Source organism: Urocampus carinirostris, chromosome 13, assembly GCF_059441175.1.
Source record: "Urocampus carinirostris isolate Australia breed hairy pipefish chromosome 13, RoL_Ucar_1.0, whole genome shotgun sequence".
In the NCBI taxonomy this organism is placed as follows: domain Eukaryota; kingdom Metazoa; phylum Chordata; class Actinopteri; order Syngnathiformes; family Syngnathidae; genus Urocampus; species Urocampus carinirostris.
This window is the reverse complement of record NC_142361.1, coordinates 27,443,617-27,471,522: the sequence shown is the minus strand read 5'-3', so window position 1 is coordinate 27,471,522 and position 27,906 is coordinate 27,443,617. Positions and strand designations below refer to the sequence as shown.

Below are 27,906 nucleotides of genomic sequence, written 5' to 3'. Positions count from 1 at the left end.
AACTTTAGAGGTAGGACGTACCGTATTTTCTGTACTATAAGGTGCACCTAAAAACCCCAACTTGGCCCCAAACTTGAAAGTGCGCCTTATATCCCGGTGCACCTTATATACCGTATAATATGATGGATAAGAATAGAAACGCATACATTAAAATTGAATTGTGTGTTACTACTCGAGGTTTTACAGTAGTATACGACTATATGTGCAATGACTGATCAATCCAAAAATATCCCTGACCGAAATTGCTAAACATTGTATGCAACAGGAATTGAACCTGGGTCGCGGCTATGTGAGCGCCGACCCTTTACCACGAGACTACCAGTGATAAAAATGTCATGAGAAAAAACATGACTTTATCTCATGATCACACTATTTTTTCTTTGGTGCCACAAACTGATTTGCATAGTGCACACTAATAGATTAGACAGTCCCTCCACTTTATCTATGCGTCAATAACCTCTCGGTTTAATAAGTAGAGCTTGTCTTTTCTTGAAAGAATTAACATTTGTAAGTGAAGAAGCGGACTGTATAACGGAATACACTATGCAAATCAATGTTCCTGGCACTGTGAGTAAAAAATAGTGTGATAATGAGACAAGATCTTTTGCAGGGGTGTCAAACATGCGGCTTGCCACCTGGATCAGACCCGCCAAGAGATTGAATTTGGCCCGCGAGACAACGGCTGAGAGAAGCACAAGAGAAAACGAGCTTCAGGTTAAAATATGTCCACTTGAAGGAGTCTGGTGACAAAGACCCTGTAGTTGGAATTGTTTCTATCTCTTTTCTTTGTTCTCTTTCTTTTCTCGCTCTTTCTTTTAATGCCTTTCCTTTTCCATGTTTCTCAATTTTGTTTTGTGTCTCTTTGTCTCATTTTCTCTCTTTTCATTCTTGCTCCTTTTCTCTTTTTTTCTCTCATTATCTCTTTCACTGTCTTTTTTCTCTCTCGCTCCCTCCCTCTCTCTCCCGCTTTCATTTTCAGTCTCTCTTTCTTTCTCTTGTTCTTTCTTTCTCTCTAGTCATCCATTCCAGTCCCTGAGAGAATGCTTTGTCTACCGTCTGGTCCGAGAGCCAAAATGAGTGTGTCACCCCTGGTCTAGTGCCTTGTCGTATGTTATCCATAGCACCGTTGGTCTTGTGGAAAAGTGTCTGCACTCTTAGTGTTCGGGTTCGATTCCCGCAATTGAGGTCAGACATGTATATTGATTTGATCAATCCGTGTTTCATCGTTGCTCAAAAATTGGGCAATCTTGTATGGTAACGGTGGAGTAAAGATTAAGGGGTTAGTGTTAGTAGGGTTAGGGGTGGTAAAGTTCATGTTATAGGGCGCACTTATCTTGAGAAATTAGGGTTTTTAGGTGCACCTCATAGTCCGGAAAACACGGTATATATTGGTGGTGCGCCGTATACTATGTAAAATACGGTAGTTACCGAAAGTCCTCCTTAAGCCTCCAGAGTCCTTCCTGCCCCGATCGGCGTTGGAAATCGCAAATGCTCCTGAGAAGTTCCCTGAAAACGGGCGCCTGCTGGGCGCTCAGTCTGGGTTTGAAGTAATCGAGTACTTCCTGCGTGCTGGCTTGCCCGTCGACTCGCGCTTGGAAGGCCACGAAATTGCGAAGGTCCGCCAGGAGTTCGTCGTGCTCCGTGGACGGAGCCTCGCGAGAAACGTCCGATGGGTCGTCGTCCTCCTCTTCCCGATTCGGGTCTCTCCCGCTCCCGGACGGGAGGCTGACGCGGTTTCGCTCTTTCATGCGGGCCAAAAGAGCGGAAGAGGAGAGAGCGGCCGGCCCGGATTCGGTTTCGGCGGGTTCCCCGTTGAAATGAATCGCCGAGTCTGTTTTTTTGGACTCGCTTACGATAACGGCATCCTGACGGAAGAGCGTTGTTAATGTCAAATGCCAGACCACACGATGAAACCCCGAAATGAATCGAGTTATAGCAGCGGTTCGTAAACATACTTTTGTTTTGTGTGCACGATATTAGCATTCGTCTGAGCTTAAAGGCCATTTTGCATCGTACACAGGGGTTCCCAATAAACTGGACTTCCAAAGAAAAATGAGCAGAATATTTGGCCAATATCAGGTGTTATTTTTTTAATTTCCTTTTTTGAATGTTATTGATTGAAGGGTTATTTTTAAGTAAGAAATTTGATAAAATTATTTTAATGATAAAATATGTTCTTATTGTATAAGACAAATAAAGAAAACACATATCGTAAAAGTTTCTGTATAAAAAAATAACATTTTACAAGAAACATTTTCCCCAATTATAAGATTAATTAAAAAAAGACCAAAACAAGAAATAAGTTTAAAAAAATATAAATATAATTATTCTGAAAATACATATTTATACAAATAATTTTAGACTATAGTTTAAACTATTCGAAAAACTATCAAATTAATTTGTAACAGTTAAAATATAGTAAATATAAAGGTTTATAGAAGTAATTTAAAGGTTTGTTAAAATATATTAAGTATAAAAATTAATTATTTAGAAAAATATAAGTAAATGTTTATTAAAGTATTTTGAAATATAATTGAAACATATTGTAAAATAACTTTAAAAATATAAAAACAATATAAAATTACATGTGAAAATAAAAAATATTCAGACAAATACGAAAAATAAATGTGTATAAAAATTATTAAAAATATAATCAAAATATGAAATGTATATATTGAATAATTATTTTGAAACATGAAAAAAAAATGTCTGGAAATAATTGAAAGTAGGATTGTAAATAAGAAAATTGCATTGAAAAATGTTTCTAACATGTTTTAAACTATCGTAAAATGTGAAAAAGATTTTGGGAAAACCATGAAAAATATTATTTAGAAATAATATAAAATATAATTAAATATAATACATATAAAAATATTTAGACAAATGTGAAAAATAAATGTGGGTAAAAATAATAAATAAAAATACAAACAACGAACAATTACAAACAAACAAAATACGAACAATTATCCTATTCGTAAAAATGTGAACAAAATAATTGTTTTTTTTTTTTCATTTAGTAGGAAGTTTATGTATTGAAAAATCAGAAACCGCGAGAATATATAGTAGGAACAATTTTCTTATACTGGGAATATAATTTAAAATACAGTCAAAATCAAAATTATATTGAATCATTTGAAAAATAAGTTTCCCTCGTAAAATTTGAAAACCAAAATATTTTTCACATTTTACTACATTAATAAGTTAAAGTATTCCAAAATAGAACCAAAAATATGAAAAAGAATGGCTTAAAAAACATTGGAAATGTAAATTCACCAACTCCGATCGCCAATTATGGTTCAAAACGAATAGACCGCAAACCCTTCAAAATAAAACCTGCAAAACGTTCTTTATCAAACTCTGTTACCTTGCATTTGTTGGAATCGGGTATCGTGGACACAGATGGCCCAAGCAGAAGAGAATTCTTCTTTTGCCCAAAGCGCTTCCTGCAGAGACTAAAGTCAGCCGATTGGCTCGTAAAACGCTAAGAATCCCAAACGGGGGACGGAGGGTACCTCGCGGGTGGGGCCGGGGCCCGACTGAGGGCCGTCCTGCACCGCTGCCGGGACACTCGGAGGGCCTTGAGGGCGTCCTTGGCCACTTTGTCGGCTTCGGCCTCCACCAGGACGTAATCCGGGTTGGAGGAGTCCACGATGGAGTCGTGCTGCATCACGCTATGGATTCCTGAGAAGATACGGACCGAGTCAGGGAAAAATGAAACGAGAAAAACTCTAAAAATAAAGCCGATTCGTACCCGATTTTTTGAACAGCTTCGCCAGAACATAATCGTCAGATTTCTTCTGCTCTTCGGCGTCCGACCTCTTGTAATCTCTTTTCTTCACCAAGTGCGAGATGCGCTGGCCTTCGAAACGAGCGCCCTTCTCTCTTTTGCGTTCTTCCGTTTTCTCCGAATCGCAGTGTTTACGTTTCTCCCGGCGCTTCAGACCCGAGTCGTTCTTTAATCTAGAGCGCGGCGAATTTGCATTTTCTCGTTTGGCCTCCGTGGCCCCGTTTATGGGGCCGGCAGATGAATTGTCGCACGGACTATTAAATAAAGAATGTTTATCGTTTGCATTAATTTCATTCTTCTGGGATTTGGAGTGTTTTCTATGATGTGTCCTCTCAGCTTTTTTAGGCGCCTTTACGTCGGAGCCAGTACCTGGAAAGAAAACAGAAGAGATGCATTCGGGGGAAGTTCTTTTCGAGGTCGATCGACTATCGGCGCCGATATTTGAGCTTTTGACGGCATATTTTAATTTGACGCTTCATTTATTCACCCCTTAACGTCCTTGTATAATTGTAATTCAAGACATACCCAAAGTAAATTGAATGCTGTTCTTGAACCATTTGGAGAATATGGACAGTTTGGGTCTCTTTTGAAAGGTAAGACTCTGAAGTTTTGTCCCAAAGTAGAGTAATCCCTGCAAGTGCTACTAACATTTAGTAACCTGAGTTGCAGATGAGTGTAGCCTGGGCATCTTAGCTGGAAAACAGTTGAGACAATACTTGAAGCCTTACCTGGTACCTTGTTGAAATTGATCTCAATCTGAAAACTAAATATTGTATTTTATACATTTTTCTAAAGGTAGGTTTAGGTTTTTCCAAAAGTGGGCATTTGGAGACGACTACTTTACTACACTAAAACGTTTGCTAATTTCTAGTTTACTTCTCCAATCTTTTAGACATTGTGAAAGAGTTGTAACTGTTTGACTTCTCTGTACAGAAGTCAAATCAATGATTGTGCCCACTTGCGCTTTATAATGGTGGGTAAAAATGAATCAGATTTCCTTGCGCATGTTATTTTCGGCTGTGTTTTGAATACACCCCTGGAAATGGGTGGCCTGCTGGCGAGTCTTAGTAATTTTAAGGGGTTAAGCACAACACAGAGCAACAGCCGAGCCGAGCTTTTCTCTTCCTCTCACGCTACCCACCCAGCGGGGCTTCTGATTAGATAAGTAACTGGGGGCGGAGCCACTGACGCAAAACGCTGTCCTCATTTCGCACAGTCTGTTTTTTCCTGTATTTCTCAGCGCTGCGCTTCGGATAGAACGAGTAACATGATCCTATTCTATATAATTAAGAAAATATTCATTGGCGTGATTAAAACAAAGGCATTTGTTGTCTGTATAAGTTTATTAAGACACTTTCATTCGAACGTCACCAACAATGGAGGCGACTCAATGCAGCTAAATGCTATAATATTCACGACCACGAGTAAAAAAGTAAGCTTTATGTAGCGTACTGTACTAGCGTCGTTTCAATGTATATTTATAGTATGCTATGGTACCCTTATTGTAATGCATGTTTATTTTACACCCATATCGACCAATCCTTCGTTTTTTAGAACATGACGCGGCACGTACCGGCAAATATGGCGCTGGTCTCCGTGCTCTGCTTTTCATCTGGATCAGCCAAGGTGAACAGTTCATAAATGTCGTTAGATTTGAAGAAGCGACGTTGTTTGGGATCCTTCAGGACACGGTTGGTCAGAAATTGTTTAAAAATTTGCCTGAAATGGGGAAACAAAACAGTTTGGATTCAGTTTGTGTAGGCAACTGAGCAACTTTCAACATTGTCTCCAGCACCTTTTTAATGGCCAAATTCAAGCACTTTTTAAGCACTTTCGTAGCCATTTTTCCAATTTCTCCAGTACTCAACATCTTGGTCTCTTCACCTGTCCTCTATGGTGCGACGCATAGGGGGCGATAACGCTTCACATAACAACGCCATACAAACTAATTCCAGCTGCCGTAAATCGCAAGGGTAAGAAAAATGTAGTGGCAAAGCGAAGCCACTACAGCGCTTTAAGCAAACTTGATTTGTCTTTCTTCATTTAATGTGTGTTCTATTGAGTCAGACTGCCAGGAAACATGGCATCACTTTCAAGCACTTCACCCAAAAGGCATGCCTTTTTTTAAAACCTTGAAAACACAACATTAAAATCAAGCATTTTTAAGAAGATCCTGTATGAACCTTGTGCTTCGTTTTCTCCCCTCGCCCGCTGGATTCCGGAGGACACAAGAATGACAGAAATGTAATAAAGTAATGTTTTAAGCCTGGTCTGTTTTTCCATCAAAACGAAAAATGATGTCAAAAGATTTGTCTTCAGAATTGTGCCTAATGATTGAATTTTAATTGTTTATTCTAACTAGACAATTAACCCTGATCAGATCAATTGTATTTGCCAAAGCAGCCTCAAATTATTATTGACCACTTCCTCCTCCCTCACCACACATAGGTGAGGTACGGCAATGCCCAGCTGGATATGGAGAGAAAGAAGGAAGAGTTTCTTGTTCTCAGTTTCTGTTTGGGTGCCCAAAATGACAAAGGCTTTTCAGGGCACATGCTTCCTTTTTCCAAGACCTTTCGCTTCTTTTGATTTTGTTTGATTTTTGCTTACGTCGTTCCCTTGGGCCAGATTTTAGTTTGAAACGCTAACTCATGCTGCCAGAAAGTGCCCTGCAAAACTCGCCATGAATGTCTACTATAAATGTGGACCACCATTGATTTTGTCCAACAGACGGTGGCATTATGCTGCTAATCTGTGTTCTAGAGTGTAGCGAGTAAGCCAGGGTTTATGTGGATCATGCATCTCTGTGGTACAAGTCCAGAGTACTCAAAATATACAGAATGAGGTAAACTGCGTGTTAGCAGAAATACTCATATGGTATCTACTAAACAGAAATTCACTTAATTCTGGTAGTTGTGGAACGGATTAACTGTGAGAATTAAGAGAATACTTTATCATAAAAATAGCATTGCCATCTGACCTGTGGTAAATTTTCTCCTCAATAGTCCCTGCAGTGAGGAGCCTGTAGACGGTCACTTGCTGCTTTTGACCGATCCTCCAAGCCCGCTCTCTTGCCTGTGGGGCACAATAAATGTCACATCTTCAAATATTTGAGCAATAGAGTTTGTTTTATGAAAAAGTAAATAGTATGTGACAAACCTGAGTGTCGGTGCTAGGGTTCCAGTCCGGGTCATATATGATGACTCTGTTGGCTCCGGTCAAGTTGACACCCAGGCCTCCCACTTTGGTCGTCAGCAGAAAGACAAAAATAGAATTGTCCTGGAGAGAGAACCCCCCCAAAAAATAATATATTTATAGTTATAATTGTCACAATAGTGACGAACATAACACTCAAGGGCCACTAGGAACAATTTTAACTGATATTGTAACTATACTAAATCATTAAAAACCACTTCTTTGGAGAAAAACTCAATATGTGAAGCAAAGTTCCATCCCCGTCTCATGCGAAGCGATGATTTGGTGATCTTAAGATGAAGCTCGATGCGTGAAGGTTTCAGGAAAAATACATAAGCAACCAACTAAAACTCACCAGCCACAATGCTAGCTACATCCAGAATCTGATCATTACAAACGCTCCCCTACTTACGAACATTCGAGTTACGAACAACGGTACATACTATCCGGACATTGCTGTAAGTTAGATTGGTATTGTGCACCTTTATCCAAGTACAGGACAATACTTTAGTGCTTCTTTCTGCCGCTACCGGCGTGTGGCACTGTGAGAGATCACCCAGCATCCACCCCAAAGAAGAAATCCGGCTTCCTCTTCCTGTCACAGTCCCAGTTTGTGTGTGAACATACTGTACTGTATCTCCAGCGCGCTAAGAATGTTGACATTTTTTATTTTTTAATATCTCGTGCATCTATTCAATACAGTTAGTGCAAAGTGGAAAGAAGAAGAGAGCCATTTCATTTGAAATGAAAGTGGAATAAGAAAGATTGATGCGGTTGAGAGCATAGTTTGATCGTTTTTTTTTCGCCCACCTTCTACCATGGAGGAGGAAGTCGCCTAACTTTTGAAGCCCATCTTCGAAAATTAAGTTACACTTAACTTTATTTATCGTTATAAAGCACATTACTTTATGAAATGCTTATTTTTCAGTACAAAACATTACAGGTTACTTAAACAAGCCTTAAACATACTAATATAAACCTTAAACATACATTCTATAAAAAATATAGCACTGAAACAACTTACAAACAAATTAAACTTACCTAAACTGTCAGTTAAATCAAAACAGCAGTTGGTTATAACAAACGGCAATAAAAAGATTTGCCATGTGGACTTTCACGGCAAAACAAAAGCTTGCTGTCAATTGGCGCTTTCGCCTCAGGGTGGGTGCGCATCCACAGAAGCCTTTATGTCCCTCGGGAGGGGATTTTCCAAAGAGAACCGATCAGCTCCATTAAGGACGTCTAATCCTTACCCCGTTGAAGCGGGCGATAAGCGGCTGTCTGGAAGCGATCGGGGTGGTGCCGTCCATTTTCAGGTAGGTGTAGAGGTTCTCCCTCACAAACACCTCCAGGATGTCCAACATCTGCAAGGGACAAGAACAGGGAACGTTTTGGATTAGGCCTAAAAGGATTAAAGGAGATTAATATGACATGGAAACAGATACCAGCAAGGAGGGTCTCAAGTTTCCTCTGAAGTCTAATCTTGTTGATATTGATTATGACAACAGATGTTTTGAATTCCCCCTTGTATTTACTCCCTGAAATTTTACAACATCGTAAACTGGCAATAGATTATGAATTAATTTTATACATTTAAGGATGTTTTTGAGACCGATTCCAGTAGTACTTTTCGTGTCAGAAATTGTCCATAACGTGACTGTCTTGTAATGATCCACCACTAAAGTTTGTTGTAGCTTAAAATGGACCTGAAGCCTGTGCATTCGAAGTTGGTCAAAGCGGGTGTAATTGGCTAACTTTAGCGGCTAACATGAGAACCCCAGTAAAATATTGCAAGAGGAAAACAGAATTTGTCAAGTGTTGGGATGCACAAAAACAAAACTCATCTGTGAAAGACGATTGACGCTAATGGACGAAGCAAGCTTTTTTTACACGGAGTTGCGAAAAGTAGTAGCTAACAGAAAACCTTAGCCTGCTGCCAAGTGGAAACGATGGGAAAAAAGCGCCAGATGCCTGAATCATGGCACTCTGCAAACTGAAGTTTGTGGTAGATAAGAATGGAGCTGAAGCGTGTGCATTCAAAGTTGATCAGAACTTAACTTTAGTGGCTAGCGTGACAAAATACCTAAAAGACCAGAAAAAAATAGTAAGACGAAAGCAGAATTTGTTAATGTCAGGACCCTGAATCATGGAACTCAACTATTGAAGGCGAAGGACATTAAAGAACGAAGCAAGCCTTATTGAAATGGAGCCGCTAACAATAGCGACGAGCCATAACCTACAGCCAAACGCTAATGTGGGTGGCTAAGGAAGGAAACAGTGGGGAAAAAAGATGAAAAGGCCTGAATCACAGTGACCATCACATGCAAGGCTCAGCTGTGGAAGTGGCCTTTAAATGATAAATACACCAATGGGACAAGCTACATTCACAAAATGGTCATGCGGGCTTTCGTAGTGGCTAAAGATGTGAGCTTCTTCAAAAGGCAGATCAAGTTGTGTGATATAAGAACAAAATGAGAGACGTTTGAGTCTTTAGAGAAAAAATCATGTTATGAGCTAGCACATGTGTTTTCCATTGCTTGACTGATTTTAGACTCTATTATCCTCTATTGTGTGTACATTAAGGAGTACCACTAAATAGCAACTTCTACCAACTTATAAAGTTACTACACAAACTTCTTTCACTCAACTGTATTTATATCCCACATAGCATTCTGTTACCGATCCTGGTAGCAGTCACTCCTCAGTTTTGGCCTCACCTGTCGAGACTGGGTGAAGAGCAGGACTCTGTGGCCTTGCTTGAACCAAAGACGCAACAGAGACTCCACCACGATGAGCTTGCCCGAGCGTTTCCAGTAGCCAAAGTGCTCCTCTTCCGTCAAATCCTCCTCGGGGATCCCCCTCAGCAGCCGGGGCCCGCCGGAAAAAAGGTCCGGGTGGTTGCAAATCTTCCGCAGCGCTATCAACCCGGAGAAAACCTGAATGGGAATATTACAAAATTGAAACAGCATTTTAGTTTAGGTCTAAGTTTGTTAATCCAGAAAAAATGCAAATTATAAATGTGTCCAATAAATGACTAATAGGAAATAGGAACAGTAAATTCCGGACTAAAAGTCGCTACTTTTTTCGTACATTTTAAACATGACTGGTTTAATCAAGGTGTGGTTTCCCGTGGCTAGTCCCCAGCAATTTGCCTCGTCCAGCATCGAGCAGTTTGCTTAAAACTGGTCCAGACCAAGGATTAGCCTTTAATTAAAACAAAGCACCACAATTTCTGCCAAGTGCTCTAAATATCAAAGTGAAGAAATTCATTGAAGTGTGGGGAAAAGGCGCATTCATCTATAACTTCCTTCGGTAGCCAAACACCTTGTCATCTAATTAGTGCGCATAAATGGATGAACAAAATTCCAGTAGTGTCTGTGGAGTAAGATTGCGGTCTTGGCAGAATCATTGGGGAAATGTCTAACAACACATTGTGCTACGTCACACGTTTTTGCCTACTTTGTCAATCTTAATCAACTAGCGCATCTTTCAATGTTAATTAAATTGGCACGTGTGCAGACAACAACCCTTTTAGATAAATGCTTGCAATCTTTTGAACAAGTAGTGTTGGCCGTTTGAATATTTTAGTGTGGCGGCAAGTGACCGATTACAGGGTATATTTTTCCCAACATGACGTCACAGTATTAAGCCCGATAGGGACAGAGTCCGGAAAGAATTGTCGTAATTACGGCAGAATGTGTAACCCTTCAAAAAAAAAAAAAAATATAAGAAATGGACATCAATTAGTTTAATTATATGGATATTTAAGCCTCTGGCTTAAAGTTGAGTTTCTTCCTTAAATTTGCGTATGCATCTTATAATCTGGAGTGGCTCTGTAGTCCAGAATTTATGGTAATTTTGCAGGGCATGATTGAAGTTAGTATGAGCAAAAACAAGTTAAACTTTTCAAGAAAATGAGCAATTGTCCTACAGTTCCTTATTTATGCTTTCATGTAATATTTTACCACACAACATTGCACGAGGTCTATTGCTACCTTTATTAATCTCAGAGACAGATTTTGTGTTTTGGAGCTAATGGGCTTAGCATGAGACTATTTAATATCAAGTTGTGAATAAAGAACAATCTGAGGTAATTACACTTATTATATAGAATTTTTATTCCCCCAATGGAAACAGGAAGGCATTTATCTGTCTTAGCAGACCTGGAGAACTAATTGGCGCATTGCGGCTATTAGCGAAACATACAATTATTTGATTTTAGAATGTATTTTCATTGTTTGTAACGTTTAGTTTCTTATTGGCGCTATTGGATGCTTGTCAAACCTTCCAAAAGATGCCAAGATATTAAAAACCTTATGCAAACGTCACTACACGCTGTACCTTTAACCAGACAAACGCAAGTTGCATAACTTATTTACGGACAATTAGGGCCATGTTTTTTGATGAAGGCGCGGCGGTCACTGCATTAGTAATGGTGGTTAATGGACTCGGGAGTGACCGGCCAATAAGTGTGTGCGTGCAATCTGCTGTGGTCACCCTGGACTCTCCAACCACGTCCATTTGGTTAGTGGTGATAAATGGGTGGGAGGTTCTCTCCAGGGTATGACTAATGTGAGAACGACATCTGCACAACCTCCAAGACGACTGAAGGAAGCTTGTTATGGAGCTGACCGAAACGTGCGTTACAAAAACACGTCTCTTTTGGTGTCTAACCTTAAAAATAAAAAAAGACGAGAAGGCTTTGAAGTGAAAGTGTGTAAAAAAAATCACCACATGAGAGAGGTCTTTGTAGCTTAGAATAAAGCTAAAGTGTGTGCATTGGAAGAAGACACACTATGGAAAGATAACACTTCGCAAGCTTACAATAGTTACTACCAAAGAATACATTTTAGGCAAAGACAGGACACGAAAGTCGGTGTTAATCCCGGAAGCGACAACAAAAAAGATTGATTAAATCGCATACACAGTGGAACCTCGGTTCTCGACCATAATCCGTTCCAGAACCCTGTTAGAAAACCGATTTGGTCGATTACCGAAAATCGTTTTTGCCATTAAAAGTAATGTAAAATCGTTTTAATCCGTTCCAACACCCTGAATGTTTAACATGAACGTAAACATGAAGCTAACGCAGGCTAATCGTACGTTCGCGTTAGCGTAATCTTCCGTACGAAAGATTACGCTAACATGAACGTGTAAAAATAAAAAAAGGATTATGAATAGGATTTCTTACCTTTGTGGTGGACGGAGGGGAGAGAAAAATCCTCAAAAGTTTTTCAACCTCTGCCAAAACTTGCGGCAGTTGCTTGCTTATAGCGCTAACTTCCTTAGCCGCATCACTCGATTTCACAGCCTCCTTATTCTTTACTATCGTACTGATAGTAGATTTAGCCATGCTGTATTCACTAGCAAGATCGGAAATTCGTACACCTCTTTCATATTTAGCTATTATGTCTTTCTTAGGGGCAATATACGAACAACTTGTCTTTTTTCACCTGTCCTGCTTGCACCGACCTTCTTCGGAGGCATAATTAGGGGCTAAAACACCCGTACGCCGCTCAGCATCGCACCCTAGCGTACCGGCGTTCGAACTCCGATTTTTTGACCAAACAGCGAAGCAAGAATTTCTCGAAATATTTGGTCGAACACCGATTTGTCCTAACTGAGAGGCGTTCGAAAACCGAGGTTCCACTGTATTGTACCAGAAATGGCTGAAAAGACAGAATAACTGGAGTTGGTCAGAGCTGGTATAAGTGGCTAACGTTAGCGGCAAGTGGGAGAAACTACCATAAAGGACAGTAAAAGAGAAAAGCAAAGCAGAATTTATCATCATGACTCGGAGTTGCAGAACTAAAAGGTGAAAGTTGAGTGACACTGAGAGGCAAAGCAAACTTCATTTACACGGAGAAGCTAATAATACCAATGTGGGCTAGCAGCCAGCCATAGCCCACAATTAAGTAGCTAACATGAGAGGATACAGGAAAAACAGTGAGGAAAAAGTCAAAGATGACTAAATCGCTAGACTCTGCTGTGCAGTCGTGGTCTTAGGCACGGGCGAGGCAGGCACGAGAACGTTCCAAAAAATAAAAATAATAAAAGATTTGGGCCACAAATTGGTTTTGTATCATTTAACAACATATGACTTTGCCTCTTGTCAAATGGGCGCTCCTTCATTGCAGCTGCTTGCTACACAGGTGTGCATAAAGACTGACACTGAGGCTGTATAAGACAAGGAAAAGCGTAGGTGAGGGGCGGCGCAACCGGGGACAGTTCACCTTTGACTGGGTCCCTCAAAATAAACTGCCGGAAGGGAGGATTCAATGTATTACTATTCATAAAATGATTAGTTGGCCGGTCCGGTCATCCAAACAACGAACGTTATTCATAACTTGGAAAATACAGGCCAACTGCTGTGCATTTTTCTGAATTGTGTAAAATGGATAAAAAGATGTGATGCAAAATTGATTATGAGGTCACTGAATTTAGCTTTGACCGCTTGTCATGAAAGACGGTTGGGGGACGGGCATCTGTTTAGATTCAAGGGGTCTCTCCCAGAGAGTAATTTAGTGTAGAACCGCCAATGCCGCTGGGGAAGCGAGTAACCTTGAAGGAGTAGCCAACGATAACGATAGGGACTGCTGAGCCATAACATGCACCCAATTGGCTAACATGAGTGGCTAGAGGAGGAAACATTGGGGGAAAAAGTAAGATGACCTAATCATGTGGAAGCAAGTGACACTGAAAAAACTAAGCAAACTTTACACTAAGTAGCTAACAACTATAAAGGCTAATGGCGAGCCATAGTTAGCAGCTAAGCGGCTAACATGAGTGGCGGGAGAAGAAAATAGTGGTAAGAAAAGTAAAGAAAATGCCGGCACTTGGCAACCATCACATGCGAGGCGTAGCTGTGGAAGGTAAGTGTCCGTTAAGTGCTATAAGCACCAGTGGGACCTGCATATCACCTGCATATCCCCGTTGAGTATCTGGTAAACTTCTTTGGAGTCCAAGAAGCTCTGATAAACCTGCCGCTGCTCCTGCGTTAACCTGCAAAACAAAACCTGCACATACCAAGTGCAAAAAAAAGCGTAATGAGCAACCAAACATTCTCTTGAAAGCATTTTGTATAAAGTTACACGTGCTACAAGAGAAATTACGAGGGCAAAATAGAGTTTTGGAGCGGGCGACATCCCAGGGGAGCAACTTAATGAGCTGAAGTGAACTGAAGAGTCAAGCGGCGTCAGACTCAACGACAGACCTGAGACTAGATAGGTTTAATGAATCCTTACTCTTTTTACTTTAGCAGGACTTTTTTTTAGGAAAAGCACAACACTTAACACTTGTGGTACCTTCCAAAGATAAATCACTAGCAAACATACTACACTGCAAAAAGTCTAGTTGGAAAATTGAGAAAAGAATAACGTATATAAATACATTTCAGAAGCCATGTCCCTGAGCGTAAAACGTAAAAATACTTTTTGGGGTTTTATTTTAAAAAACGATTACAAACAGTTTTGGCGCATGTTATTGGTAAGTATCAAGTCTCTGGGAATAATTTCAGAATGAAAAAACACCCTTATATGACAGGTTTGGCTTTGATCAGATCTTTGTCTACACATCAAGGCAGCCCCCACATCCTAGTCTTGCTTGCAGCGACGCACAACGGAGCAAACTAAACTGGTGTTTCACTCCCCTACACGTGAACGCCAACTTTTTCCAGCTTCTCAGTGCTGCTCTTTCTATAGAATGAAGAAACATTTATTAACGTGATTACAAAAAAAACGATATTTGTCTATGAAATGACTTTGTAAAATATATTCCTGCGAACGTCACCAACACTCGAGGCCACCCAATGTAGCTAAACGCTATCATATTTATGACCACGATCAGTTGTACACAGGTAGGCTTTATATAGCATGCAAAAGTAGCCTTATTGTATCGTTTAATCAGTTATCATTTTATTTTCAATATTTTGGGGGGTAAAATAAGAAAAATATATTAAAAAATTTGGGAGTTCTTTTTTCATTTTAGGAAAATATATTTTGGGTAACACAAGTCAAAAAAGAATGAACTTTTTTTGAAAAAGGATCTGCCAGAGCAACATCAATTTATTTTTTGCAGTCTTTACAACTGAATACTTTAAGGCAACTTTTTACCAAGTGTGATAGATAACTAAATTGCATTTTTTTAGGAAATTGACAAGTTTATTCTGTTTAATATTGGACAAATAGGACAAAACTTTGAAGATTTAATAAAGAGAGGAGGCTCAGAAAAGGGCGGCAGCGCGGGGAATGGAAGTATCTTATCTGAAGGTTTCGCTCCCAGTTTCTCCTTGCAAGTTCACTCTTGTGATGTCTTCAGTCTTTATTCTGAGCGTCTATTAAAGTTTAAACTTTGAATGTCATCTACCTGCTCATTTTTGTCAGGTAAAGCGAGGTTAGCCTTGACATCCGCCTTCATCCTTCGAAGAAGATAAGGATTGATGGTGTCCCTCAGAACGCACGCACACTTGAACGCCGTCTGGACCTGAATGTGGACAAATGACTTGTCTCATTCAAGAAGAAACAGCTAAAAGAAGAGAATCAGATCCTGTCAGCTGTCACACACGTCAAGGCAGCTATTTCCTGAAGGCAGGATTGCCCTTTATCCCCACCCCAACTCTCTCATCACCTCTAAGGCATTGACCACTGAGTGCTGTGAGTCTCTGGGGATACAAGAGAAGAACCTCCTTCACCTTATGCTAAAGGCCAGTTAGTTTTTAAACATTAACTCAGGTGGCGTACGCAAAGGGATCAAAAACAATGCCGTCACAGCAGGAGAGGGGCAACAATAGGGTGAGGTGAGAAAGAGCAGCAGGCGAAGAGCGAGTTCGTTCGGGGGTGTAGAAGCCGAGCATCCGTAATGGAAGGGAGCCATATCCGCATGTTTTGATGCATACACAACTCACGGTGCTCAGAGAATTTCCGAGGAGAGGACAAAGTACTCCAGCGTAGCCATTTAATAACATTAATAATTAGTAAAGGTTTTTATTATCGACAACGGAAGAAGCTTCGATAGCCGTCTTTAATAATTAAATCCGTTCAGTCAGAGGGTTATTAACGAGTGGACACTAATGACGATGGGATACAATTTAGCTCTTCACTCAGTCTCCTCCCTCACTCATAGAAACATGCACAACACAAACAAAGACGGATGATCTAAAAGTTCTTAGCGTATTATTTTGCTCTTTTTGCCGTCCCATTTGAAATCAGTGTGTACAGACAATTACCGTATATCAAACACGCACCTAAAAATTCCAAATTGGCCAGAAATTTCAAAAGGCACTTTATATATAAGATAGGAAATGCACACAGTATTTATACAAGCGCGTTTACAGAAGTACAAAATTTGTGCAACAATTGATTAATCGAAAAAAAAACACAGACCAATATTGCTGACATTGCATGCAACGGGAATCGAACGTGGGTCGCAGCGGTGAGAGTACCGGAACCTAACCAATAGACCACTAGTGATATAGATGACATACAAAAATGCATTAGATTTTATCTCATGATGCCAGAAACAAATGTTAGAGAATGGAAAAAAAACATTGGTCTCAGATAGATGTAATCACATCTAAGTCCGTGGTGGTCAGTTTACAGCCCACAGGCAACATGTAGCCCATCAAGCTTTTTCATCCGACCAACCAAACAAAAATGTTAAAAATATGATGATAATATGTAAAAAAATATATTTAAAAGTCCTGCCAATGAAAATGTATCGATTTGTTGCCACTCTTGTCCATAATGTACCCTACATTCAAAAAGCTTGCTACATTTTTCTTATTATTTGTATCACATTTTCATTTTATTTTTTTAAATATTTATATAACTTCATTAAAAAAAACTAGCCATCTTGTATTTTTAGTAATTTTGGGTATATTATTGCATTAGGTACTTTAAAAATGAACATAATTTAGTACTTTCAGCCCGGAGCCTTCGCTCTGAAAATGCTGGTCTACTAGTGATCCCAAGAGCCAAGAAGAGATCTGCAGGTTCGAGAGCGTTCGCCATCTGGGCCCCGGTGCTGTGGAATGCTCTTCCCCCTGAGATTCGATCTGCAACCTCAGTGGAAATGTTTAAATCTAAGCATAAAACACACTTCTATTCTATAGCATATGAATAACCTATATTTTATGTTGACAATATCTGTGTTTTTTTGCCTACATGTAGGTTTTAGATCAAGGGACGGTGTCATAATAGTCTGTGCTTTGCAATAATCTGTGGTCTGCTCAGCCCTTTGAAACTATATGTGATTAAGGGCTACACAAATAAACATGACTTGATTTGACTTGACTTTGCTTTGCTTTAATTCTGAGAATTTCAAAAGCAATTTGTTTAAATGGGTTATTCATGGACCATATAATATATATATATATATATATATATATATATATATATGTATATATATATATATATATATAACATGTACATTACTTGTAAGTCTCAACATGTTCTAAAAAGATTCATCTAATTGTTTTTACCTTTTTTTCTGTAATGGTATGTGCAAAAAATGCATTTTTTTTAAAAGCACAAAAATAAAGATCCGTCTTTTTGAAATGGCAACGACGATATGAACAAACTGGACAGCCCTTCATTATTTTTTTCTCTCACTTATTGTTGAATTCTTCACTCCAAAAGTTTGGCCATCCCTGATCTAAGTCATCTAAATTGTTTTCATGGTACTTATTAATAGTTGTGTACCTGTACAGGTGAGGCATTGCTGTATCCTCCCATGGTGATAGGCACTGAGAACTGCTCCATAAAGACAGGTAATGTGCCCAATTTGCCAGGATAAACAAAATCAAACAAAGACCACAGCTCCTTCAGATTGTTCTGCATAGGGGAGCCCGACAGGATGAATCTGTGGGGGGTGCGGAACTGGCCATAGGGAAAATCAAAATGAAAGATTACAATGAGAGCATAACAAACATCTTCTATGACATGTGTAATGCACAAAAAATAGCCAACCACAGAGTTTATGTTACGCACCTGTTTGCAGGCTGTGGTGACTCCAGCGTTTGGATTTCGTATCTTGTGGCCCTCGTCCAAGATCACATAGTGCCAGTCGTAACGTTGCAGGTTCTCCTGCAAGTTCCTCACCGCTGAGTACGAGGTTATCAGGATGCCGTGACATGATGCAATCTCTGGAATCAGCTTTTCCTACAACAGAAAAAACATTAGTGGGGCTTCCTCCCCCAGGCACCACGTTGGGGACTCCTGTCGGGTGCTTTAGTGCCCCCCAGAGGATAAAACCACCATTGAAAACTTGATATCCCAAATAGGACCAGTGAAAACGTTATTACATTTCAGGCAAAACACCTTGTTACTGCTGAAAGATCCGGTTTCATGAAGAACGGCAACTCTAAACGGTGGCCACCAGGTGTGGAACTCCTTCACCCACTGGTGCATAACCGTAGCAGGACACACGATGACGGTAGGACCCAGACCGGCATACCTGCAAAAATGCGAACTCTGTGTCAGCAAAGGGGAACAAACGCTTTAGTGCTGCACAAAAATATCAGCAAATTTCTTTGGCAAATTAAAGCAATAATTCCTAAACCAAATTAAACTATATAAAGGCAATTCCCAGTGAGTCAAAATAAAGTGCTTGCGTGAGGCAGAAAAAGAATGCGGCAACAGAATGTTTACTTGAATGATCGCTTTACAAATTTACTCCTGTGAAAATCTACAGGAAACATATAAACACACACACACACATCCTTGAAAATGCACTAATGGCCTGGTATGAACCTCAGCATTCGTGAAAGCTATTGATATTGGACCATAATTGAGTTTGCAAGCAATCAATTTGTGGACTTCTACAGCAGACAGAATATTGACCAAGGGGGAAGCTCCGCCCAGCAAAGGCACGTCTGTTATTTGTGCAGTGAAACCGGATTATCACCACCCCTGCGTCATGTATTATACATTTGATTTACGACCCCGGCTCCCGCTGCGTAGCCGTTTCAGGGCTCCGAGATTCCTCTTAAGTGTTCATGAAAAGGCTCACTCAAACGGTGTCGGCGTATTCTCTGTTGTCTGCAGGACCCAAGTCAAGAGTCCGATAATTGAAACACGTTAAATAATTCAGAGCGGCACACTCAAGCAGAAATCCTCCTGATCAAATATTCATATCGTATAGACACAGAGTCTCGGGCCGAGCGCACCTGTAGTTGGATCCTCGGGTACGCAGTTTGCTGTAGCTCAGTCCGGCCAGGAAGCAGATGATCTGGATGGTTTTGCCCAGGCCCATCTCGTCCCCCAGGATGCCCCCTGCCTGCTGGCAATGGAGCTCCCACAGCCATCGCACTCCAGTCTGCTGGTACCTGACCGCAAAAATTGCTAGATTTGAAACCTTTGCGTACTTATTGCAAATTGGGACTGGGGTCACTTTGAAACAAAAACAAGATGATGAAAATCAACGTAACACCAAAGGTGTACCCGTAACTAAGAACACCTAAGTAGCCCGCAGACTGGTTCTAACAGTAACTCACTATTGTCGGGCCCCTCGTGATTTGATTTCTAACTGGCATGATGTTTTAGTGGTTGACTGGGGATATTTCAACCGTATTTCTAATAACTATAACTTAACGTAACAACACAATAACAACATAGTAGTAACATGATAAGTTCTAATTTTAGAAACGCATATCAAACTGTGCTAATCAATTTCAAAGAATTTGCTCTCAGCTTAAAAAAAGTTGGTTATCCCGAAATTTAAGTAACACTGACTTATATACATTTTTACCAGCCTTTTATGAACAACCGGTGAATGTTTTAGGATCATTTTTCTATGGTTGAAAATAAAACAAGCACATTAGTACAAGAAAAACAAATATAAAAAAATGATGTCAGTCACTGACTTGATAAGTTAAAAAATGACAGATAACAGCCAACATTACCTTTCATAGTTGACTACGCTGCACAAAAATACCACAAACATACAGACACAAAAATAATGAAACTGTCAGGTTTTTTAAAAACAGTGATCCTTGTTTTTCACATGGACACGTTTTTATTATTTTTGTTTGAGAATTATTATTCTTATTAGCAAAACGTTTAATTAACATATTATTTATTATCATTATTATTAAATCTGTTTTTAAAAAAATCTAAGAAGAAAAGGACTACTATAGGCCAAAGCAATTCTTTAACAATTTAAACTATACTTATTGACTTAAAAGAAAATCTTTCACCAAATAACTGCTCTTTTCTGCGACTGTTTAACCTATCAGAATGCAAAACACAATGCAAACCAGTAAGGCAATGAAACCGTGAAAAGTGAACAGTGATATAGCGAGGAATTACTTTAACTGGCAAAAGTAAATACATGCATACATTTTTAAATACACATTTCTTACCCCAGTGAAAAAAATGTTGTTTTAGATCAAAAAGAAAAAAACAGATCAAAACATTTGACACTTAACTGACTAATGATTAAGTTAATTTGGGGAAAAGAAGCCCACTTTTTGTGATGTGATTAAATGCAGATTCAAGAAACTCCCTTGACATCCTTCAACACTTAAATAACTAATAATCAAAATAATGAGAAAGAAATCCACTGTTGTGATTTTATGCACCTTCCGGCAACTCACTTGTAAAGTTTCTTCCATAGAAAACCAGGCACTTTAAAGCCTTCATCAAACTCAGCATCGCTGACATCTGTCAGCTCCTCCCCTAGTTCTCGTCTCTCCTCCTTTTCTAGGAGACGCTGTCGCTTCCACCTCCTGGCAGAAAAAATGAAGTACACGTGAAGCTGCAGTACAAAAACAAACACAGCAGTTAATGAGCTGTCTTGAAGCATTAATGACGTTATTAAGTTGAACGGAGGCTGAGGCAGATTCATAACACCTTTAAGAGCTCATAAACAGACGGATTCGCCGCAAAAGTTGTTCGGAAGAGTCCCTCGAGATCTGGGCCCAAAAAAAGGTAAATATAAAGAAGAAAGACTTTAATAGCAGCGCAGCAAAAAAGGCAGTAAGAAGCAAAGTCGTCACGCAGCAAATGAAGATTGATCCAGACAATTAGTAGTGTGAGTTCCCCAGAAAGGTGTGAGGTGGAGAGGATAAGAATCCATCTTCATTTGGGCCTGGTCCTGTCACCCTGCCACAAAACTGCTTCTTTAGCTGGGCCTGCGAGACCATGTGCTCTAATTAAGTCAGGACTAAGCATTGGTTCAGTTAATTACACTTTTCTGCCCCCTGTGCAGCAACACCGTCTCCACTTTGCCCTCTCCGACCATCTACAAACTGTATCGTCACCGCTCGTTCGACATGCATTGTACCGAGGAAAAAAAGGAAACATGCCAACGCAATTTATTTGGCGGCTATAAATATGAAATCTCATTAGGGCTGCCCTTCCCGTAATTTGAGCGTGAGAGGGAGTGAGTGAGTGAGTGAGTGCGCTTATAAAAAAAATGTGCAGCAGGATAATTAGGGCAGCCCAAGTAAGGGGGAAAAGAGATGGGAGTAAATTTGCTTCGTCAAATACAGCTGCCAATCTCATCTGGGATTAACTCTGCTTTGGCGAAATGCACCCACAGAAAAACCGACTAAGGCACGCGAAAAACAATAGCACATTTTTGCCATCAACTCAAGAGACTCAATCTTGCCAATTGTCCACTTTTCTAAAAAGACTTGCTGAATAAACTTTGTTATATAGAACAACAGTAGAACCTCTACAACCGCGGTTTTAGTTCACCAAGGCCTTTTTTTTTTTTTTTTTTTTTTACACATTTCAAAGATGCATGTCGTCATCGCCATTTGAAAGAAAACATATCTCTGAAAATGGTTTGGGTCATTATTTAAATCAGGGGTCACCAACCTTTTTGAAGCTGAGAGCTACTTTTTTGTTACCGATCATGGCAAAGGGCTACGAGTTTGATCTGCATTCCTAAAATAGCTCTACATAACAATGTTGTTATTATGTTATTGTTCTGTTTTAATTACTACAGTTAAGGTTAAAATAGGCGAAGTCAACCATTGAAATGTCTGCCTGAGTGATTGACATATATAAACTGAAGGCTAATTCTAAATACATATATTTTTCAAAAAGAATTGATCATATATTTCAAAAGATCATGTCAACGAATTCTCATGTCAGTTAAAATCATATTTTCAAGCAAATCACAATGACCCGGGTGTTCTCCACGTTGGTGAGTCCTGATCTAAACTGTCCCTCATTTGTTTATTTAAGAGTTGTTCAAAGAATACTTACATTTTAATCCGTCAATAGTAAATGTATCCTTGCTTTTATGTAAAAAACATGTTTCTAAAATTCCTTTTTATGGTCTTAATAGCGTTTTTCATCCTCTGTTGGGTTGTTTATTTTTCACATGAAAATATATTATTTAAAAAATAAATTACAATTTTAATTAAAACATACGACAGATACATTTTTGAGGCAACATATGACCGATACAAACGTTTTAGTTAAAATGCACAAGTGACAATTATTGTCATTATACAATCGTATAACAACATTGGAATGCTTCTCCTTTCAGTGCAAGTAAAACAAATTAAAATGATAAAAATGTGTAAAAGGATAAAAATTGTAAAAAAAAAACAATATAATAACAACAGATAATAAATATGTGCATATTTAGTATAACATTTATTAGATACAGCTAGTAATTTGAAAACATTCATCATCCATCCATTATCTGCACTGCTTATCCTCAGTAGGGTCGCGGGGATGCTGGAGCCCACCCAAACCAACTTCCGGCACTGGGCAGAGGAAACCTTGAACTGGTTGCCCGCCAGCGACAGACAATTCACTAGCTCATTCACCCCTAGGGACAATTTGGACCGGCCAATTAACCTGACATGCATGTTTTTGGCATGTGGGAGGAAACCTGAGTGCCCGCAGGAAACAAAGGCACATAAAAAAACTCCACATAGGAAGGCTGGTAGCTTGATTTGACCCTCTGACTTCAGAACTGTACCTCAGACGCGCTAACCATTCAGCTACTGTGTCACCCTTTGAAAACATTATATATATATTATATACATATATATATATACAAACACACACACACCGGAGCCATATCCCCCTAGTGGCTAGAGTAAAGTACACACACATTTTCGACTCTTCTGTTAAATTGATAAAGAGGAGAGGATTCCCAGCCCCCTCCCTCAACCCAACTGATGTGTTGCAACATCACGTTGGGAGTCATTATGTGACCAAACCCCCCCAATTTCAACCGCTAATGCCCAGCGCCAAGCAGGGAGGTAATTGGTACCGATGTTGTAAGTCTTAGGTATGTCCCGGCCGAGGCTCGAACCAGCAACCTCCCAGTCTTGGGGCGGGCGCCCTACCCCCAAGGCCAAATATAAAAAATACTTAGTCAGAGATCTGCCAATTGCTTGTGTTACAAAAGCAAAATGGCACATTAAAGAAACTTTCACAACCTTGATTACTTTTTGTTTTACATTTGTTTTGAGTGAAAAACTATGCCCATTTTAGCGTATTGTTTTTGGGCAATATTATTACAGTTAAAGAAATGTGCGTCTCCTTTGATGACTATTTGATAAGTGAGATTGTGTATTTATAAGTGAATGTTTTACCGTATCCGCTGTCTGTAATAGTCCACATTGCCATCATCTTTGCATTTATTGTCTTTACTTTTGGTTTCCTCCTCGTCTTCGGAACTGTTGGGAGAATATTCGTCATTGCTCTGTTGTTTGTTGATCTTCTTCCTTCGTTTTGCCTCAGTTTTCCTCTTGTACGGTTTCAATTTATAATCGTCATTCAGTCCATCTTCCCCAAAGCCTTCTTCAATGGCGTCTTGCTCCTCTTGCTCGGGATCGAAACCTTCATCGCTGGGAAGGTACTCAGAGCCGTCACTTTCCTCCTCGTCGCCTTCAATGTGAGGTTTTCTTTTCGGTTTTGGTGCTTGTGGCTCCGACTTTGGTCGAGCCTTAGGATGAGCCTTCAGAGCGGTTATCTGGAGCTTTCGCATGCGCTTACGCATTTTCTTGTCTTTCGGCGAGGAAGCGGTTCCTGCGGATCCCTGTCGAAGTGTGGCAGAACTTTTCTTCTTCTTCTTGCTAGGAGTCATTTTCCTTTCAGTTGCCAGCTTGGCTTGGTCGGACAGGTACTGATCGAACGCAGAGTTTTCGGCCAGCATTAGTTTTCGGGGTTCTTTTTTCTCGTCTTTCTGTGGGATTCGAGTACCAAAAGGTGTCATGTGACCTGTGCGAATAAGCTCCTCCCACTCTGTTTCCTGTGCTGGCATGAGCATGCTGCCCAGAGTGGAAGGGCAAGGCTCTGGTAAAACACACAAATAGTGGCTTAAGAAAACATTTGAGTTTCCAGACATTATTTGTTGTAGTGCACCTACCAGTGTCTTCTTCACCCTCCGCCAAGAGTTCATCTTCAAGTCTTTGTGTAAAGTCCCCTCCCAAAACAGCTTGAAGCCTCTTCTGTTTGGCCTGGACCTTCTTAAGCTGTTTCTCCTGAATAACACAAAACTCTTTTCAGAATGACAGTCACTTATTTAATCAATTTTCTTTAAACTTACTTTATTTTCTTTCTGCCTTTTGACGGATTCAATCTTCCTGCTGATGTCTTTACTCGACAATGCATACGGGGTTAGCTGCTCGATGATCTTGTTGATTTGTTTCAGAGATATGGTCGCAGATCTAAAAGACAGATGTAAACAATAACTCCAATTTTCATAAAACAATAGTGAAAATAGTGAAACAAAATTATCTAAACAAAAGACAGTCTGATGAGTCATCATTCAGTCAAGGCACTATTTATTACTAATAATGTAAATATGATTGTGGTTGCAGATTTAACAGTGCAATATTTAATAATTAAGCTGTGTAAAATATTATGAGTAATAAAGAGCAAAGTACAAGAACTATTAAGCTCTGCTTTTATTACTAATAAGATTGTGCATCGGTGTGGACTGTAGTGTAAGCATATTTACTTACAAGTTAACTAAACGCCTACTTCCACTATTACTATTCGTTATTTCAGGTTGAACTCTTGTTTAAAATTCCAGGAAAATATATATCAACTAGGTTTGAGTTTTTTCATTGTTTTACCTGACATCATCCAGCACTGACTCATATTCTTTTTCTGCCTCAGCCTTTGCAGCAGCCTGACTGGCCACCTGGATGGCTTCGTCCACCTGTTGCAGGACGCCTTGCTCAAGGACATCCTGGTCATAGACAGCCACACCGAGGCCGAGTAACTCGTCGGCCCCGGAGCTGGCGGACGCTGCTTGGATGCGTTGTCGGTCGATATGCAGCAAAGCTCCGGATCTCTTACCGCCTGAACACAACAATGACAATTTAAAACTTGATAAATGACTTTAATGCAAGTACCAAAGCTTTAAGTTGTTAGTACTCACCACTGTTACCTTCCCCAGCCTCGTTGACAGCCGTGCAGGGAGATGCTGATTCTGGGCCCTGAGAAAAGACTGCTGAGCCTCCATTGTCCTCTAAGTTTATCCTGGTGAGAGCAGCACTCGCCGGTCCAGATTGGGAGGAGGGAGCCTGGTCTTCTGACCCATCTACTGGCATGTTAACGTGGCTGGAAAAACGATAGGCGGTCACATTAACATTTTGCAATTACTATCAATAAAGACAAATACTTTAACCGTTATATTGACATCCATCAAAATGTATACGACAGCATTCAATTCCTGTCATGCACAGCCAATTATAATTCCACTTATTACGCAACACTGATTTACTCTCAGTAAAACACACTATGAAGAATAAAAACAAAGATCATTTGTGTCAACAAGTGTATTTTATTCAACAAATAAAACACAATTATTTCAACATTCGTTCCCCCGTGCAGTAAATTTGGTGTTGCTTAAAATACATAAGTGTATTCTAAAAGTAAAAATCCCATACAACAATGGTTAGTTATATAGGGTCTATAATAGGAAATGATCAAAAAAACGTATAAATACGAGGTAAACGTACGAGTTTACATCTATGGCATTCTAAACACAGAGCAAGCTAGAGACCAGGATTGGGTAGGGTTACTTTAACTTGATTACTTTCAATTACTTTTGGATTACTCCAAAACCAAATATGCTAATAAAAGACAAAAGAAACTAAATATAAACACAATTATGACTCACAACACGTGGTAAGCTTTCTCTCCTGGCTTTGATCTCTTTCATCTCCGGCAAAACTAACATAAAACGTGACAGAAAAAAAATGAAAATAAATCCAAACAGCTTGCCAACATCATTTTTGCCATTCCATGTGTTCCGTTACTCCCCAAGCCTGCACAAAAATTAGTAATTTTATTCATATTTAGTTTCTTTTGTCTTTTATTAGCATATTTGGTATTGGAGTAATCCAAAAGTAATGAAAGTAATCCAGTTAAAGTAACCCTACCCAACCCAGCTAGAGACTTATGACTATTACTTGTGTACGCAGCAACAATTTGGTCCTTACATATGTAAATTACTGTATATGTTTAAATAACACACCGAAAACGGCAATGAAATAATGTGTGTACACGTCCACAACAGTCCTTTGTTTACATGACTAGCCTAGCATGCTATGCTACTTCTCAGCTGTCCTGTCAAGCAGGCAAACGCCTTCTAAGCCATACACCACATAAACGAAATGAATTCACCGATAATTTGTGGATAATGTTTAGAAAATAAGCCAAAACAAGAGGAAGACAGGAGCACAGCTACTTACGAAAGGTGAGGTTATTCAACATCAGCGTGCTGGAAGCATCTTCCGGTGTTGGAGACTCTCGAGTAAAAATCCTTGAATTGTGCGTTAGCGCCCTCTGCTGGAATTGCAGGTTCTGTTTATTTTTGTCCAGTAGATAGCGCCATACAAACGTTTTTATATGCGTTTGACGTACTGTTTCTATCTTTCCTTGCTTTTAGTACGTCAAAATGGAAGTCATATTGTAAAAGTAAATACCCTTCTGTCAATTAGTGTCACATCTTATTTTTGTTCAATGTTGCTTTTAGTTGCATTTTTTATGATGTACTTGCAACATGGGTCGGTCTGCAAACATTACATTGTAAATATTTCTTATCTTTCCTTTTATCAAACCTGTCAACCTCAGCCAATTGCTCTCCCAATTCCCCTTATTAAACGATAGTAAACCTCATAAACGGGTGATTATTTTTTGTGGTCAAGCGCAGGGATGTTTACAATTATAATTATATCATTTTTTTGAATTCCAGAATCATGATATTTATTGATAATAAAAATTAGATCTTATTTCGATTTGTCAAACAATACATTTCTTAAGCAACCTTCGTCATTGTGTTGTTTTCACATCATGACATCACCCCCAATTTCCAGAAATGTAAGCTATTCTTTGGAATATTTAAGTTCCCAGTTAATGTGTCGTATGGCACTTAAAAGACAGAAAAATAAATCAAAAACCCAGGAAGAAATAATGTTATTATAAATAAAAGTTATAAAATGTGTCTTTGCTGTATTCAAATCCGGCAATGAGAATGAAAATGACATTTCTGGCTTTTAAATAAAGAGAAGAGACGATTGATTGTTGATATAAATGTGAACGGCTCCAAATATTTGTGTAGTTCGGAGGGAGTTTCTCTCCAATGTTTTGCAATAATAAATTGTGGGTTTAATTAAAACATCTTCTTGGCAAAGAAGAAAAATAGGTTATTTTAGCAATACTTGGTTTGAAAACTTCTGCAAAATTTAACATCAATCGTTTTGAGACAGGGGTCTCAAACTCGATTTACTTAGGGGCCGCCACAGCTAGGGTCTGAGTGATGTTGGGGCACATAGGGTTTTCCACTAGAAAAGGTCAGATAAAAGCACTGTTTTCAAATATCTTTTTTTAAAAATTTTATTCACAAAATTAGATTTAACAATGCAAAAAGAATAGGAATTAACATGAAACAAATCCAGAGTGTTTAGCGTGTCGGCGGCACAGTTCTGAGGTCATGGGATC

At 39.4% G+C, this 27,906-nt stretch overlaps 1 protein-coding gene across 1 annotated transcript; it reads right to left on the bottom strand.

The window, feature by feature from the left end:
- Positions 1 to 806: 806 nt before the first annotated feature.
- Positions 807 to 26,726, bottom strand: ercc6 (excision repair cross-complementation group 6). The gene is made up of 22 exons (XM_088351524.1): positions 26,658 to 26,726; positions 25,340 to 25,521; positions 25,032 to 25,260; positions 24,500 to 24,620; positions 24,320 to 24,434; positions 23,544 to 24,246; positions 20,574 to 20,705; positions 19,146 to 19,304; positions 18,298 to 18,433; positions 17,968 to 18,138; positions 17,680 to 17,856; positions 15,347 to 15,463; positions 13,903 to 13,998; positions 9,700 to 9,918; positions 8,236 to 8,346; positions 6,947 to 7,066; positions 6,768 to 6,862; positions 5,361 to 5,506; positions 3,752 to 4,156; positions 3,513 to 3,681; positions 3,365 to 3,443; positions 807 to 1,865 (listed from the first exon to the last, which is right to left on the bottom strand). Exons 2-22 carry the CDS (start codon positions 25,509 to 25,511, stop codon positions 1,425 to 1,427), a joined length of 4,113 nt encoding a protein of 1,370 aa, XP_088207650.1. The 5' UTR covers positions 25,512 to 25,521; positions 26,658 to 26,726; the 3' UTR covers positions 807 to 1,424.
- Positions 26,727 to 27,906: the final 1,180 nt, after the last annotated feature.

Excerpts from the sequence above, each read along its gene's own strand:
- ercc6 (XM_088351524.1), bottom strand. The coding sequence starts at position 25,511 with ATGCCAGTAGATGGGTCAGAAGACCAGGCTCCCTCCTCCCAATCTGGA. Across the intron at positions 17,857-17,967 it reads TCACCACAGCCTGCAAACAG|TTCCGCACCCCCCACAGATT; the intron begins GTGCGTAACATA and ends CCCTATGGCCAG. Across the intron at positions 13,999-15,346 it reads TACCTGACAAAAATGAGCAG|GTTTTGTTTTGCAGGTTAAC; the intron begins GTAGATGACATT and ends TGGTATGTGCAG.